Source organism: Ictalurus punctatus, chromosome 7, assembly GCF_001660625.3.
Source record: "Ictalurus punctatus breed USDA103 chromosome 7, Coco_2.0, whole genome shotgun sequence".
In the NCBI taxonomy this organism is placed as follows: domain Eukaryota; kingdom Metazoa; phylum Chordata; class Actinopteri; order Siluriformes; family Ictaluridae; genus Ictalurus; species Ictalurus punctatus.
In genome coordinates, this window is record NC_030422.2 from 11477600 (window position 1) to 11495956 (window position 18357).

The following is an 18357-nucleotide window of genomic DNA, read 5'->3' on the forward strand; positions in this document are numbered from 1 at the left end:
CTCCTCTGTGGTAAACGATGTGATGATGTCAGCGAGAAGGTTCCAGAAGACGCAGCAGCATGCAAAGCACGCAAGCAAGCTCAACTCTTCCCCCCCACACACACTCACATCGAACCCGTACTCAGGACTAATTATGAAGGTACACTCGTCTTCAGTTTTTCTGTCTAAAAAGTAAAAATCTTGCTGCTTTATTTTTTTTTTTAAACTTTGGATTTTTAGTTCATGGATTTTGGTGCAAAAATAAACAAACAAACAAACAAACAAACAAATAAATAAATTACACCATATTAATATAACCTATGAATTTGACATAACAGCCTATTTATTTATCTGCGTTAATAAACCTATTGTAGAGATTTCATCTGGAACTTTTCACACAAAAAAGAAAAAAAAAACCCAAAGGAGTACAAAAACATGTAGTTACTTTAAAAATGTTTTTTTTCCTTTAAATTCCAAATGACTAGAAATTCTTGCACTTACCACTTAATCCCCACAAACCGTAAAAAAAAAAAAATCCCAAAACATTGGAATAAATAAATAAATAGATAGATAGATGTACTATTTAAATAATTAAAAACAATAACAATAAAAAGGAGAAATACAAGATAAATAACTATAACGTGAATAAAAACAATACTTGAAATAAATAAGTAGGTACATTTGTAAGCAAACAAAAAAAACGCTACATTGTAAATCTATAAACACACTGCGTTTCACGTAACTAAAACGTAAACAGGGTGTAAACAAGATTCAATAAAACACATGAATTAAACAAAAAGCGTGTTTCATTTATTTCTAAACATCGGTATTTGCGACGCATGTTCATAGTTTATGATATGTAAAGTATTTCTTTCTTTCTTATTGGCGTATCGGACTCCAGATAAGTGACGCTGTTCGAATAGACGTTTTCTAGCGCGAAATTTGAATCTAAACAATAATGAAAATACAAAAACAAGCAGGCAGCGAGCGATGAAGTGTGTATGAAATGAAGCGCACAGGGAGCCGTGATGAACGACAGACTGGCTAGAGCGAAGAACGAGTGAAGAAGAAGCTCAGGAACTGGAGTTGATCAAGTTGTTATACGCCCCAAAAGAAAAGATCACCACCCTCAACGTCGCTCTGACTGGAATATATATCAAACACCAAGGAACCTTCTTCACGTCCAGGTTCCTCAAACACCCTCTGATGATCACAGAAGTGGAACAAGGTTCCAGAAACACCAACATGACCCTCAAAATGTTCAAACATCATTAGGATAAAAAAAAAAAAAACAACAGTCACGGTTGTGGTCCTACCTGCTTGACCCTGGGTCTTCCAGGTGAGAACTTCCTCTTGGAAATGGCAGGTTTGCCCATGCCGATTTTGGGCGCGAGTGGTATGAAAGTGGCTGAAGGCATGTTGCAGCTTGGTTCTGCTGGAGCAGACTGGTTGATCAAGGGGCAGTGAAAACTCTCGGGCTGCCTGACTGCCGATGACTTTAGCGACGTTCTCTCTTCCACCAGCGAGCTCAGCTTCGCCAAACTTCTCTCACCATCCATACTGAAGTCCATTGCCTCAGGAAGCCTTTCAGGGGGAGGTCTTCTACGTTCCTCTGCCATAAACTCTTCCACAGATCTTCCACAGCTCTCTGCCATCGTCAGGACTTTTTCATGTTCGTTCACCGCGAGGCACTCGTGTTCAGTCACTGCGAGGCCTTCGGAAGAAACCTCCATTTTGACACCGTCGGACGCTCCTTCCGGTTCCTCCACGGAGATTCTTTTAAGAGACGTTTTACATTCCTCATTGGTTCTCTCGTGCTGCTCTACGAGGAGAAGGAGGAGGCCCTCGGAAGATTTTGCATGTCCCTCCACCGGGATGGCTTCAAAAGCGTTTTCCTTCACCGTGAGGCTGATTTCAGAAGATCTCCGATGTTCCTGCACTGCAGGATCCTCAGTGATGCTTACGCGCTCCTCAAATGTACAAGATCTTTTGCCGTCCTCCTCCGTGAGGCCCTCGGAAACCTTTTCTCGCTCCTCCACCGTGAGGCTTTCTGACGTTTTCTTCTCCAAGAGGCCCACATCCGTCTCCTTCTCGACCTTTGGCACAGAACTTGCTTTATTCTCCACGGATGGTTCCGTGACTTCGGGAAATGATACTTCCATAGGTTCCTCGTGAGAAGGTTCAGAGACTGATTTGAGGTCTTTGGTGGCTGGTGTGATGGTTTTCTTCTCCTCCAGAGTCGAACTGAGCTCCTCCGTTGGGAGAGATGATGTTTCTGGAGGTCCAGACGGTGATGGGCTCTCTGGGTGATGAGGCAACTCTGCCTTAATGGACTGAGTGAAAGATTGGATTGGCTCAGGGGATGGATCTGGCTGCTGCTGAGGAGCTTCTGGACTACCAGCTGGCTTCGTTTCATTAGGAGGCTCTGTGGCTAGACACGACAAAAATAATGTGAGTTACACTTTCCCGGACTACAGACATAAAACTTTCAGACAGCCTGGCCACTTCTGTGCCAAAAACTGAACAAGATTGGCAAGATATCACGTGACCACGGGAGAGGAACACGAACACGATGGAAGTACCTGGAACCTTTTCACCCGTGGGTCCGTTCGGTGACGCTTCCCTGGGCGCTTGTTCGGATTTTTCACGGCTGGTTTCTGCACACACCTCTGGAAAAGGAGACACGCTCGCCATTAGTAGAAGTGTAGTTACATAACCTGAAGCAGGCTGAGTGGAAATAATTACAGCGCTGGAAAACGGGCGCAAATGGATTCTTAAAAAGAGGCAAAATGGGAAAGTGTACGAGTCTGTAAGACTCCATAGGTCTATTCAGATTAGACAGAGTGTGCAAATAAATACAAATGATGGGCAGGAAAGTTCCCAGATTTACCTTATGAACAGAGAACACACATTTTAAATTCACATCTTATTTTGAACCGTTTTACGAATCTTACAGACTTTAATCAAAATCGCGCCTTAAAACGAAAACCTCACTACGAGACACACAGTTAATCGAACAAATTTTACTACGTTCAACATGTGACATCACTACTGGCCAATCCTTGCAGAGGTGGGCGATCAGTTCGGATGCTATGCTCCTCCCTCTTTGAAACGTCTGTTCAGGTTTACTCCTTTCAGATTTAAGTATTTTAAACACGACTGTTAATTAATTGCGACGCAGCTAATTTTATGATCAAGTCCTCTGGGTTACCCTTAACAATTTAGACGTTAAGCTTCTTCTAGATCGAAACGTCAGGAGTCGAAAAACACAGGTCCACTTTTTTTTCTAGAGATTCTCCAAAATTAGCCAGCTTGGAGTGGAAGTGTGCGTGGAACTGTTATTTTAATCCCACTACTGAAGGAGTTCTAACCAATGCCACCCACTCCTGAAGGAGTTCTAACCAATCCCGCTCACTCCTGAAGGAGTTCTAACCAATGCCACCCACTCCTGAAGGAGTTCTAACCAATCCCGCCCACTCCTGAAGGAGTTCTAACCAATCCCGCCCACTCCTGACAGTCCTAACCTATCCCGCCCACTCTTGAAGGAGTTCTAATCAATCCTGCCCACTCCTGAAGGAGTTCTAACCAATCCCGCCCACTCTTGAAGGAGTTCTAACCAATCCCGCCCACTCCTGAAGGAGTTTCTAACCAATCCAGTCACCTTCAGAAGGAGTCCAACCAATCCCGCCCACTCCTGAAGGAGTTCTAACCAATCCCGCCCACTCCTGACAGTCCTAACCTATCCCGCCCACTCTTGAAGGAGTTCTAATCAATCCTGTCCACTTCAAAAGGAGTTTTACCAGTTCTAACAGACACCTCTATTTAATCCTTAACATTCAATCTTGCTTCATTATTATTGGCTCAGTGATTATGAAACTGAACTTCTCTCCAGTAAGGACCTGTCTCAACTATTTCAAACTTCATGGGCATCATGGCTTTAACCTTGAATAAAGCAGTGAAAACAGATAAACCTTGAGAAAGGGTTGGTGTTTTTTTTTGTTTTTTTTTTTGGCACTGAGGATCTTAAGAAATAAAGCTGACGTCCCCTCCAGGTACACATAACCAGCCGCTTCAAAATTGTAACAGGATTTCATAACCAAATATTAGCCCTGTGTGGCTGATCATTAGCTTAGTGCTGTATCAAGTAATTATAACGCAAGTTTCATTATCCTGCAGAGGAACAAAGCAGAAACGCTAGACTTTTGAAGGGTCTGGCTGAAAACTGGAAGAAAAAAAACAAAAAAAAAACACAGGCCTGGGATGATTCTCTGTCAGTCGGTTGTATAAGAAATTGTCTAGAGCAGAACAATAACCAGGCTGATCAAGGTTGACCACTGGGAGTTGTTCAGAGTCGTTCCATTCAGCCAGACCTTCAAGAAGCATTTTGTTATAAAAGTCATGATGCAGAGACTGGGGGAATTCGTGTCTCATTTATTTACCATTTGTTAAGCATTATGGGTATGGCACATATGCATCAGACAAGCATTATTTCTACTAGTATTCGTTTGTAATGTTGGGGTCATGAGCAATGCCCATGGCCCTGAAAGGCTCAGGTAATTGTGACAAAGCATTCCTTTGGACTCCCCGTAAGCGGTGATCGACTTAAATTGTTATTAAAATATTATTATTATAAATTATGTTTTAAAATATAATAACAAAAACGAAAAAGCTTGGGCATTTCAAGTTGAAAAATCAAGGAAGCCTGAAGAGCTTTTATTTTTCAGATCCTTACTTCCAGGACCATCAAGAACTTGAGAAGAACCCTCCAAGACACAGAAGCGAGCACCAGAAAATCCACACGAAGAAGCCAAATCATCAGATCAGACTTTTATCTTACCGGACTGTTTGTGCTCCGTCATGTCCTCCACCTCGCACCGTGACTGGGTGACAGTTTGGCCCGGTTCTGTGCTGTCTGTGTGAGTAGGTTCACAGTCCATATCTGATTGTGTCGGTTGCGTATCAACATCCACGTGCGTTTCCCGCTCCTCCATCTCTGCGCGCTGGGATACCGGCTCAGAGCCGGTGTTTTTACACATCGAACACACGTAGTCCTCTGCGATCTGGAGCGCCACGTGACCCTCCACCTGCCGCTCACACGCCACGTGAAAACACCTGGAGAAATAATATTATTTGACATATTTCACAGACCATATTTTGCCTTCTTGACATGCTATGATGCTTCTCAGGGATTCACTATAAATGTCTAAGGTTGGCCTGCATTAACGAGCCATCCAATTCTGAGAGGTGATTCTGCTGTGTACCTTTTGCAGTGATGGCAGGAGAGCAGGTCTTTATGAAGCTCGGTGTCCAGGCTTCCAGCACACAGAGAGCAGAGCCGAGTCGAGCCATGCTGCCCAGAGCAGCTCTCGCATAGCAGACTGCTGCTCCGAGTGCCACACTGCACACACACCCTGCAGTTCTGTAACACACACACACACACACACACACACACACACACACACACACACACACACAGAGCACATTAAACTTTCCATCATTGTAGTCAAAACTGTGTGTCTATCATTTTATTTGACTCTAAACGACTCCATATGATTCCTTCAAATCTGTATGCCTCTAAACGACTCCATTACAAATCTGTATGACTCTAAACGACACTATATGACACCAAACAATCTATGATTCAGAACAACTCCGTATGCTTCCACACAAATCGATACGAGCCTAAGTGACTCCATGAGATTCCATATAATCTATATGACTCCATAAGATTCTTTTTACAACTCCAAAGATCTTCGTACGGGTCCATATGCAGATCCATACGACTACTCACAAATCTATATGACTCAACGTGACGCTGCATGACTCTATACAAAACTATATGACAATAAACAACTGCATACAATTCCATACATATCTACAATTCTAACGAATACCATATGACTCTATACGACTTAAAAGAATTCTAATCGGCTCCATGACCCTATTCAACTCCATACAATTCCTTACAAATATAAATGTCTCCATGCGACTCAGCACAAATCTTTATCTGTCTAAACGACTCCACATGAATCCATGATCCTCGACAGCTCCACACGACTCTATAGGGCTTCATATGAATGCGTCCAACTCTAATCAACTCTTTATTTTTGTAAGCAGCTCCGCACACACACACACACACACACACACACACACACACACACACACACACACTGAACAGTTTCGGTTTGCTGATTCATTACCTTACACCTCCACCCATTGGTGGGGATGGAGTCCATGACGGGCTGCAGGCAGAAGGTGTGATAACCTTTATCGCACATGTCACACACCAGCATCTTCGTGTCCTCTCCAGGGTTCCTGACACAAAATCGGGAGTAACAACAAAAAAAGATGATGCAATTCTATAAACATCGCCTAGCCTGCTACCATACGTGGTTTTATCGTATAGCAAAAAAAAAAAATTCTAAGCTCCGCCTTCCTCGCATGTGAGAACATAAAGCGTGAAGAGCGAGGTTCACACTCACTTGCACGTCTGGCACACTTTACACTCCGGACACTGCCAGCCTGCTCGCTTCAGAGGAGTGACGCTGATGTCCAAACACATGCCGTGGTAATGAAGACCACAGCTGGTGCAGAACAGCTGGTCCATTAAATCTCCCGGACTCTCACACAGCACACAGTTTGCCTCCTCCGCTGCTACACACACACAAAAAAGTAAGATAAAAGTGAGTATGTGAGTTAGTTTATAGAAGCACACTATAATATTTTTACCACTACTAAATCCTATAACATATTAATATCTAATACAGCATTTCTAATGACTATTATATTAATATCGTAATATTAAAATATTGTACTACATACAGCGATTTATATCACTATACAGTATGCCACATAAAATATTAACGCTGTGATATTAATATGAGAGTATTTCAATAATAAGATTCATCCCTACACGTCACGGTACATATATTTTGCAGTAAATTAACAGAAATAATTATGACGAACTGTTTATATATATATATATATATATATGTATATGTGTGTGTGTCTTTGTGTGTGTGTATATATATATATATAAAATGTATATACACATACACACACACAAAAACATAAAAATGTGTTTCCAGTGACTTAAGAAAACATTTAATTTTTTTTTTTTTTTTTTTAACATGTTTGGAATATTTTGTAGTATGTCCTATTATGCCGTAGTATCTTTGGAGTAGGTTGTAGTATTTTGGAGGATATTTGGGGCATGTTGTAGTATTTTTAAGAGGATTCTGGAGTATGCGGCAGTATTCTGGAGTATTTTATAGTATACGGTAGTATTTTGGAGTATTTTATAGTATGCTACAGTATTTTATAGTATGCTGAAGTATTGTGGAGTATTTTATAGTATTCTGGAGTATTTTATAGTATGCTGCAGTATTCTGGAGTATTTCATAGTATGCGGTAGAATTCTGGAGTATTTTGGAGTGTTTTATAATATGCTGTAGTATTGTGGAGTATTTTATAGTATGCAGGAGTATTTTGGAGTATTTTATAGTATTCTGGAATATTTTATAGAATTCTGTAGTATTCTGGAGTATTTTATAGTATACGGTAGTATTTTGGAGTATTTTATAGAATTCTGGAGTATTTTGGAGTATTTTATAGTATACTGTCATATTTTGGAGTATTTTATAGTATGCGGTAATATTCTGGAGTATTTTATAGAATTCTATAGTATTCTGGAGTACTTTATAATATGCGATAGAATTTTGTAGTATTTTGGACTACTTTATAGTATACGGTAGTATTCTGGAGTATTTTATAGTATGCGGTAGTATTTTGGAGTATTTTATACTATACGGTAGTATTCTGGAGTATTTTATAGAATTCTGTAGTATTCTGGAATATTTTATAGAATTCTGTAGTATTCTGGAATATTTTATAGAATTCTGTAGTATTCTGGAGTATTTTATAGTATACGGTAGTATTTTGGAGTGTGTTATAGTATGCTGTAGTATTCTGGAGTATTTCATAGTATTCTGGAGTATTTTATAGTATACAGTAGTATTTTGGACTACTTTATAGAATTCTGGAGTATTTTGGAGTATTTTATAGTATGTGGTAGTATTCTGGAGTATTTTATAGAATTCTGGAGTATTCTGGAGTATTTTATAGAATTCTGTAGTATTTTGGAGTATTTTATAGTATGCTGAAGAATTCCGGAGTATTGTGTAAAGAAAGCGAGCAGATGAAGGACTGGGTTCGTCTTACATTTACTGACGGCATGCTCGACGTGGTCCGTGCACAGGACGGAGCGCTTCCTGAAGTCCTGAAAGGTTCCGGCTCCCCCCGCACACGGATAATGGTACGAGCGGTCACACCCCTCCTCACAGCACTTAATGGATGCTCCAAGGCGCTTACAATATGCACAATGCTGCACAGAGAAAGAGAAGGATTACGTTAGTGTACAACGTAATATCGTTTACGTACACTTCCATTTACGTATCTTTGGACTTCAGCGACCACCAGCGTCGACTCCATCCCTCATCTCACCACATCCCTGATGAAGTATTGGCCCACGAGCTGGCGAGAGGGATTCCACCAGGGCCATGGGGAAGTCGGCGAGGGCGTGTTTGAAACATAGCCGTGGGTCTTCCTCTCAAAACCCACATCAATTATCAAGCTCTTCCTCAAAACATGTCCATTATTTCCCTCCTCGCGATAAACAAGTGCACTGTTCCAGTTTTAGCTAGAACGACCCGTTTTAAACTTCCACATCAAACTCTCTCTCTCTCACACACACACACACCGGGGGGGGGCTGCTTCCTAATACTTCACACGAGAGTACACCTTTTTCTCTTATAGCACAGCAATTTGCCTTCGATGACGACATTTTACTTATTAACGAACGACACGTCATACTTTTTTATCCGTTTACAGTTACATTTAAAGTTAATGAACTGCCATGAAACAATACACTCAGTTATTATTATTATTATTATTATGCCTGCTTCAACCAAGCTTCTTGATTATTTAATTTTTTCAGGTTGTACGAAAATTTACACTGAAACTATATGTTGTGATGATTGTTTTATTAACCGTAATATTTACACATATATGTTATTTATTTTAAACTAATGAATATTTACCTATTTTCAAAACCATTACCAGATCTAAAAAATAAAATTTTCCATGACTCTATGTGCTATTAACACCTCACACCTTGTGTGTGTGTGCGTGTGGCGACCGTGGTGACCTTTTCCGAGCCAGCCATGACCTTTATCCCATTCCTCCCCTGCGCTCATCTTAAATGTCAATGTGTGCCTTATAAGGATGTTATGAATGTGTTAAGAATATTTATAACTTGTCTTTATTAACAGGGACTGTAAAGTAAAATGGCTTCTCCTGCTTTGGCGTGAGCGCGAGTACATCCTCACCTCTGTGCTCCCTGAGTGGATGGCTCTGTCCACGAAGAGCAGTGATTGGTCCTCCGCCTGACACACGCCCTCCGACCACAGAGCACACCGCTGATGGGCCCAGCATTGACCTGCACAAACACAAACAATAATGTAAACACATCTGCGTATTCCTGATGAACGCATTACCAGGTATGACTCGTGAAAAAGGTCCATGGCGTAGGCGATCACCTGACTCATCGAAGAGAGACCGGACGTCTACGTCCTCTGGTAAACCGACGTGGTGAAGCTCGTCCCAGGACCTGCGGCCCGTTTCCTCTGCTCCGCCGCTAACAAACAAAATAAAGGAGGTTAAATGTTTAACCTCAGCAACGCACAAAAGCCATGCCTCCTTTACCGAGACTAATACGCATAAAGGCCACACTTCCTTCAATGTGACTGACATGTACAGAGGATACTCCTCTTTCAGTCTGACTGAAGGCACGTAGGCCCCGCCCACTTCTCTCAGACTAAAGGCAGAGAAGCCACACCTCCCTGTTACAATGAGACTGTCCGGCACATAGGCCACATGACTTGTGTTCACTGCAACTTGTACAGAGGCAACGCCTTCTTCACTAGGACTAAAGGCACAGAGGCCACGCCTACATCACTGTGACTGGTACAAAGGCCTTGCCTCCTTCACTGGGCCTAACAAGCACAGAGACCAAATATCCTTCACTAGGACTGAAGGCATAGAATCCACGCCTACTTCAATATGAATAGTACAGAGGCCACACCTATCTCTCTAACTAAAGACTTAGAAGCCACACCCACTTTGCTGAGACTGATGGGTACAAAGCCCACACTGTGACTGACACAGGGGCACAGCTGACACACCCACTTCTCTCAGACGAAAAGCACATAAGCCACGCCTACTTCAGTGAGATTGATGAGTGCAGAAGCCACACCTCCTTTAACATAATTGACAGGCACAGAGGCAGAAGCCACACCTCTTACATTGGATTGAAGAAGCATACGTCGTCTAGGAATGACAGGCACACAGGCCACGCCTCCTTCAGACACAGACACAAAAGTGTGAAGAAGGAGAAAGTGAGAAATAGCTGGTTTGTGGTTTAGACCGTTTACTTCCTAGTGAAGTGAAACACGGCGACCTGCAGAGTTCACATGAGCCGTGACTCACTCAGAGACGGGTCTGACGCCTCAGGTGAAGAGCGATCAGAATAGAAAGCACAATATTAACGATGACAACAGAGGCAAACCGATTTCCAGAGAGAGAGAGAGAGAGAGAGAGAGAGAGAGAGAGGGAGAGGGAGAGGGAGGGAGAGAGGGAGAGGGGAAAGAAACCAGCAGCCGAACAAAATGTCAGCCGTTTAATCTGGAGAAGCTCTTCCATCATGATCCGTGAGCGTGAGAACGTGAGAGTGAGAGAATGTGAGAGCAAGAGAATATGTGAGAGCATGAAAGAGGAGGAAAGTGTTAATTCACACTTGACATTCAGCAGCTGGAGGTTTTGACTCAGAGGCGTGTTAATTTAGCTGATATTTAGTGTAAAGTCACGGATTGAAACGGCGGTTATACGGAAATGACTCATCCGTGACGGAGAAGAAGATATGCCTGAGTCCATCTGGATAAACCGACATCTGAAGATCTTAGACCATGGGTCCATACACGGAAATGAAAACGGCAAAGTAGGCAGGTCTCAAAGGGAATCTTCGGAAATGTGGGCGTGTCAGTGAGTATATGAAAATGAGATCAACGGCGAGTGGGCATAACTGAAGGGACCAGAAGAAAATGGGAAATTGGGCGTGTCTTTGAGTCCAATTTAAAAAAACTGAGGAAGCCGATGGAATTTGTATACTTATTTGTCTGTAATTATTAGCCACCTTAATAAGTATTTCACAACGTCGTAGTTTACACTAGCGAGCCAGCTAACAAAAGCAAACATGACTGCATATTTTTTGTGTGTAAAGCGTCTTCCTACGAAGTCACATAAGGGCTCAAAAACACACCCGATGTTTGTTTTTATCTACATGCTTGAACTGCATGTCAGAACCCGATAAGTCAAGTCAGAACCAGATGAAGCGGATCAGAGCAAAAAAAAAAAAATGCTGGTCAGAACCAGATACAGAAGGTCAGACCCACATAAAGCATGTTAGAACCGGATTAAGCAGGCCAGAACCAGATAAAGCTAGTCAGAACTGTCTGTCAGAACCAGATCAGAACTGGAAAAAGCAGGTCAGAACCAGATCACGCGAGTCAGAACCAGATAAAGCACGTCAGAACCAGATCACGCGAGTCAGAATCAGGTAAAGCAAGTCAGAACTGGCTAAAAAGCATATCAGTCACAGATAAAGCAGGTCAGAACTGGATAACGCAGGTCAGAACCGGATAAAGCAGGTCAGAACCAGGTAAAGCAGGTCAGAACCGGATAAAGCAGGTCAGAACCAGGTAAAGCAGGTCAGAACCGGATAAAGCAGGTCAGAACCAGGTAAAGCAGGTCAGAACCGGATAAAGCAGGTCAGAACCAGGTAAAGCAGGTCAGAACCAGGTAAAGCAGGTCAGAACCCGGTAAAGCAGGTCAAAGAAATGCAGAACTATAGTTATTTATTCTGTCTAACTGCCTGAAATTGTAACAAAACATTCACAGGTAAAGGTTCGCTGCTGCTGTAGCATCAGACATCAGCATTAACACAGTGGAAGACATCCCCTGAGTCACCACACACTCATCCGCTCTTTTCATCCTTTTGTTTTCTTCCTTTCTCCTCCTCCATTTCCCTGACCAACTTGGTGTGTGTGTGTGTGTGTGTTTCTGACAGAGCGGAGCCGCACTGGCTCACCGCCAACTTCACACTCGTGCTGCATTACATCATCGAGGCTCCCGATTGGCTCCGAGGTGCCGAAACAAATTAGGCAGCCTTCCAGCGAGGGCCCTTTGTAGGGCTGAGCACATACCGAGTCTCACATCCTGTTCTGCAGGACTCCCAACTGCATGATGGGTAATCACAGGGTAATATAGTGCACGCTAGCAAAGAGAAACGCGTACAGAGCGTAGATGTGTAATGTAGCTGCAGGCGCTCACTACTGTTCTGTTTGGGAGTAGCTTATCTGAACACTGAAATACTCTTACCATGTTCGTTTTCATTTACTGGGGAAAAAAGTGACTGGTGTTATTGGAATCCGTTCAGGTGAGTCGTTCACCAGCTTCAGCTCGTAAAACAGATTCACAGAAAAGATTCAACTATCTTAACTGATCCATTTAAATAAACACTGAGTCACTGAATGAGAGAGAACCAAATCTCAGCCACGAACGAAAGATTCACTGAATCAAACACAGAGTCGCAGTAAAAAAAGAGAAATGAATCTGTCATGACCAAAAATTTCACTGAATCAAACACCGAGTCGCAGAATGAAAGAGAAACGACTCTTAGCCATGAACAAAAGATTCACTGAATCAAACACCGAGTCGCTGAATGAAAGAGAAATGACTCTTAGCCATGAACAAAAGATTCACTGAATCAAACACCGAGTCGCTGAATGAAAGAGAAACGACTCTTAGCCATGAACAAAAGATTCACTGAATCAAACACCGAGTCGCTGAATGAAAGAGAAACGACTCTTAGCCATGAACAAAAGATTCACTGAATCAAACACTGAGTCACTGTATAAAAGAGAAAAAAAACTGTCATGAACAAAAGATTCACTGAATCAAACACTGAGTCGCTGGAAAAAGAGAAACAAATCTGTCATTAACAAAAGATTCACTGAATCAAACACTGAGTCGCTGTAAAAAAGAGAAACGAGTCTTATCCATGAACAAATCCCAAGCATAAAATACCTACTATAAAGAAGTCTAGAGATCTAACAACAACAACTCCACACAGATTCTTGCTGTAGGGACTCTGCAGTAGTCAACATACCTCTCCAGACCCCTAGGCCTCCCTGATTGGCTGTTGTCATGGTTACGATGGAGCGGAGGGTCGCATCCCGACGTGGCCTTGAAGAGCTTCAGTTCACCCTGACCGAGCAGACTTCGTGCTCCACAGTAACAAAAGGCACAGAGCCGCTCACTGGAGGACCAAATACACACACACACACACACACACACACCACAATCAAATATACAAGTAACACAAGCTCGGCTCATTCATGCTCACATTAGAAATGTGCCAGGTGGAAAAAGAAAAAGAAAAGGAGAAGAAGAAGCAGAAGCAGAAGTGGGGGAAGACTGAAAAGTAGAAAGAGAAGGAGAAGGTGATGGAGAAAGATGGAGAAGGAAGGAGAAGAAGGTTTAGTTTGAGAAGGAAAAAGAGAGGGATTTAGGTGAGAGAGGTGGAGGAGGACAAAGAGAAAGAGTGGGATTAAAGGGAGTGATGTGGAGAAGGAGGAAGAGAGGGAGGTGGAGGAGAAGGTGATGGAGGTGATGAATAGTTTGGGTGTGGAAGTGTGAGAGTGAGGAGGCTCTTAATGAGGTCCCCAGATATATGACTTTTTATCGACACCGCAGCTCCGTCTGAGATCAATAACACCCTGATTTACAGCACAGACCGCTGTGCGTGTGTGTGAGAGAGAGAGAGAGACTGGGGAGACATCTAACATCATAGAAAAAAAAATTAAGTTTAAAAAAAAAAAAAAAAAAAACCCCACAAACTATTTCTTCTTCCTACTGAAAAGGAAAGTATTAAAAAAAAAGTGAAGGCAGGGAAGAGGACTGAAAAGAGTTTGAAAATGAAAGAAAAAGCAAGGAATCAAGGGTGGCAGAGAAAAAGAAGAAAGAAAGAAAGAAAGAAAGAAAGAAAAGGAAAAAAGGACAGACAAAAACAAATAAAGAAAGAAATAACAAAAATAAACAAACCAAAATAAAAAAGAAAAGAAAGAATATGAAAAAGGAACAAAGGAAAGAAAGAAGGAAAATACAATGAAAAAATGAATGAAAGAATGTACAAAAAATAAAAGACAAAATGAGAATAAATATTTTTTTAAAAAGAGAGCGCTACAATACAAAAAGAAATAAAAAGAGAAAAGATAGGATAGGTGAAAAAATTAATAGAAATCGTCCTGTAAACTCAGTTATTAATGAAGGAGCCAAACATCATCACACACACCCTTCCCACGTTAGGAAGTGAGTCAGATGTGTGTGTGTGTGTGTGTTAGAGAGCGAGAGAGAGAGAGAGAGAGAGTGCATGTGTGTGTGTGTGTGTTTCTGACCTGCTTTTAGCTCCTCCACATGCCGCCGTTGTTCCCGCCTCCTCCGTCTCCGGGTTCGGAGAAACAAGCGGCGCAGGACAAACTTCCTCCTGTCCGTCTCCGGGAAGAGACGCTGTGGCCACGCCCTCACACTCCTCCTGCTGCACTCCTCTACAGTCTGACCCAGAGAGAGACAGAGAGAGAGAGAGAGAGAGAGAGAGAGTGAGACAGGGAGAGAGAAAGAGAGGGACAGAGAGTGACAGAGAGAGACAGGCAGAGCGAGAAAGTGAGAGAGAGATAGGGAGAGAGAGACAGGCAGAGACAGACAGAGAGAGAGAGAGCCAGGGAGAAGGAGGTGAAGATGGTAGGGGAGGAATAAAGCACTGTGTGTAACGCTGTAACAGAAAATTCATCAGCACCTCCTGAGGATGAGGCTTCACCGAGCTCCTGCATCCCTCCGCTATCCATCCCATCAGCGCTGTCCTCATCCTCCAACACAGCCTTCCCTCTGCCTCGACTCCTGACACACACACACACACACACACACACGCACAGAGAGAGAGAAAATTCTGTTATATTGGATTGGATGATTTATCATCTCCTCAAAAGTGCTAATTGTATGTAAACATCCCATTTGGAGACACACACATACACACACACACTCTCTCTGAGCACCCATCACTGTCTGAGTCCTGCTGTGTCTAATCCGAGTATCACTTTATCAAGGTGATAATCACCAGACTCGCAAATTAAACTGCAGCTCTCACTCACACACACACACACACAAAAACACACACACACGGATGGATGGATGGATAGATGGAGAGAGCTAAGAGATGAGGAAATGAAGAACGGAGAGCTGAACAGATGGGAGAGATGGTGAACACAGTTAATGGAGAGATGGAGAGACGAAAGAATGCAGAAAAAGAGAGGAGAGAATGGAGAGATTTACAGATGGAGAGATGGAATTATATGAAATGGAGACCGCAGAGAAAAGAGGGGTGAGAAAGGAGAAATGAGGATGGAAATTGGAGAGAGATGAAGAGAGAGATGGAGAGAGTAATAATAGAGACATGGGTAATGGAGAGAGAGAACGGACAGATGAACAGATATAGAATGGGGAGATGGAGATGCACGAATGGCGAGACAGAGAGAAAGAAAATGGAGAGAGGGAGACAGATGAATGGAGAGATGTAGAATTGAGAGATGTAGTGATGGAGGACAGAGAAAGAGCTGAATGGAGAGATGAACAGATGGAGAGACACAGATATAGAGAGATGTAGAATGGGGAGAGAGTGATGGAGAGTGGAGAGAGAGTGATGGAGGATGGAGAGATGAACTGATGGAGAATGGAGAGATTGAGTGATGGAAAGTGGAGAGAGAGAGGATGGAGAGATTGAGTGATGGAGAAATGTTGATCGGTGAATGGAGAGAGAGAGAGAGAGGAAAGAAAATGGAGAGATGAACAGATGGAGAGAGTAGGGAGATGGATAGATGAACAGATGGAAAATGGAAGGAAAGGAGGAAAGGAAGATTAGAGAAAGGGAGTGAAAATGAAAAAGAAAGAAGGGACATTTCAAAATGACGCGATGTTTAATTTCACTGAAGTTTCCGAAATGATTCGATACAAAACCGAAAAAAACAAAACGTCATAAAACGTATCACCACGATAACGTATCGCAACATCGCAATTCAAACGTTTTATTATAATTCCAACTTACTCATATCACGTTAGCACGTTGGTGTGGGGGCGGGGCTTACGATAGCAGGTTTGTGTTCACGTTGTAGATTTCAGTCCGTACGTCACTTTTGCGTGAACACGGGTTCGTGAAATGGAAGGTAACGCGGTAGATCCCACAATTTATTGTTTTCCTTCGAACAGCGTCACTGACGCACCATCGTACAGGAACACACGCAGACGAGGACGCGTTCTCGTACCAGAGCGAAGATTTTATTTTTGTTACGTTCACGCCGGTATGATTATTTCCCCCGACGATCATCCAAGTTCAAACACTCGCTCCAAATTGCTAAATGCGAGTGTGAACTGAAAAGCGTGCATGCTCTCGCCTTTAAATTCAGTACCCAACCCCCAAAACACCTATAACTTATCCCTATCAACCCTGTGCCTGGAGAGAGAGAGACACAGAGAGAGAGAGAGAGAGAGAGAGAGAGAGACACACAGAGAGAGAGAGAGAGAGACAGAGAGAGAGAGAGAGAGAGAGAGAGAGAGAGAGAGAGAGAGAGAGAGAGAGGATAAAGTAGTGCCGGCTCACAGGTGGAGGAGAAAACCCGGAGTGGAGTTTCACACGGACTGATTACAGCGAATGTATCTGAATGGGAAATGAGGTGCTGCCGGGTTCTGGATTCTGATTGGTCAAATTGTTGTTGATTAATTCTCTGTAACAGCAGCTCTGACGGTGGCGCAGGTTTACATTAACACGCTCGTTCTGATGTGTTATCGTTTCCATAGTAACTGTAGTAAGTGTGTAATGGTCGATGTGGTGAAGCTCTCTCCAGGGTAAGGAGATGTTTACGTAACAAACGTTTGCAGAAGGAGTCTCCAGTGTCGGCACTGCGTGACAGTCGGAGGTGAAGCTGCGCAAATCTTCACGTCTTCTGGAGTAATTCACGCTTTGTGGTTACAATAAACACGGCTTAACTCGAGCCTCGTTTTTTATTCGCCGTTTAACGGTTGCACTTACGAAACCAAATTTCTCTTAATACCACTAGCACTTAAACAAAACATCGACCAACAAGACCTTATCGGAACACTTCTAGTACAGTCGCGGATTCGTTTTGCGAAAGTTTGCGAGAATTGTATGTTAGAAAACAAACAAACAAAAATAAAACCCAAACTTTACGCATCATAGCACGATGTCGACGTTTCTAGGTACACTCGGGTTAAATTAGCGAGGTTGGATTCGATGCCAAGCGCAATTTTAGTCTTAGAGTTCGTTTCATTCATAATTTCATCGACACATCTGAATGAAACCTTGATATTCCGGATCGTTCTGTCTTATTTCCACGGTCACGGCTACCTGCTGGCTAGCGGAATTGTTAATAGCAGTTGTTGGGATTTTCCAGTTGCCTAGCATCAGAGTTTCCTCAGCTTGAATCACTTGAGTCCAAAATGGCTGAGGTTTTGGTATTTTAGTAAGAATATTTCATAAAACTTTGACAAACTGAGGTAGCCAATGTAACTAGCTATCGTTTAATAAATCTTGAAAAATGATCTAAAAGTCTAAACTGATGAAATTTATATGTAATTTTTTCTTCATAATTACAAACCGACAGTAAGCAGTTGATACAATGTTAAAAGTTTGTACAATCTTTTATTAATGTTTTAAATTGGAAAACATTCTTTTCAATTACAGATTTTCTCTTCTTTGGAGTGTTACATTAAAAAAATGTAATAAACAAAAAATGTTTTTGTTTAACATCAAAAACAAAAACATTTTTTTTGATAATGTTTTTTATATTTATAACTCTTTTCGTCATTAAACGAAACGCTTCTGTATTGCAGGGAAGCGGTTTTTCCCCTGCAAACATGTGTATCGTGATGCTTGTCGTGTAGCATAGTAATGCCTTTTGAGAATTTCTTTTTTTTTTTTTTTACGGCATACCGCTCACCCGTACATAAAATATAGCTCTATCGTTTTAAACAAACAGAAAATAGAGTCTGTTCACATGATTCCTTATTTTAGCTTGAACTCATTTAAAAAAAAAAAAAAACAACAACACTTGTGTTCGTTTTATCAAACGTTTTCTGATATCAGAATATATTTTTTAATACTACAAACGTGGCAAACAATTCAAAGCTCTTTCAAGC

The 18357-nt window shown here is 42.1% G+C and overlaps 1 protein-coding gene across 7 annotated transcripts in view; it reads right to left on the reverse strand.

Annotated features, from left to right (window-relative positions):
* Positions 1 to 18357, reverse strand: part of kmt2cb (lysine (K)-specific methyltransferase 2Cb) — a 60722-nt gene that overhangs the window by 34986 nt on the left and 7379 nt on the right. For all 7 annotated transcript variants that reach the window (XM_017471547.3, XM_017471549.3, XM_017471550.3 and 4 more), the window contains exons 3-14: positions 14948 to 15048; positions 14550 to 14706; positions 13262 to 13411; positions 9576 to 9673; positions 9366 to 9475; positions 8200 to 8362; positions 6462 to 6633; positions 6180 to 6294; positions 5241 to 5398; positions 4817 to 5091; positions 2562 to 2648; positions 1296 to 2410 (exon numbers count right to left, since the gene is read on the reverse strand). In XM_017471547.3, coding sequence (XP_017327036.1) covers positions 1296 to 2410; positions 2562 to 2648; positions 4817 to 5091; positions 5241 to 5398; positions 6180 to 6294; positions 6462 to 6633; positions 8200 to 8362; positions 9366 to 9475; positions 9576 to 9673; positions 13262 to 13411; positions 14550 to 14706; positions 14948 to 15048 — 2701 coding nt within the window. The remainder of the gene's footprint in view (positions 1 to 1295; positions 2411 to 2561; positions 2649 to 4816; positions 5092 to 5240; positions 5399 to 6179; positions 6295 to 6461; positions 6634 to 8199; positions 8363 to 9365; positions 9476 to 9575; positions 9674 to 13261; positions 13412 to 14549; positions 14707 to 14947; positions 15049 to 18357) is intronic.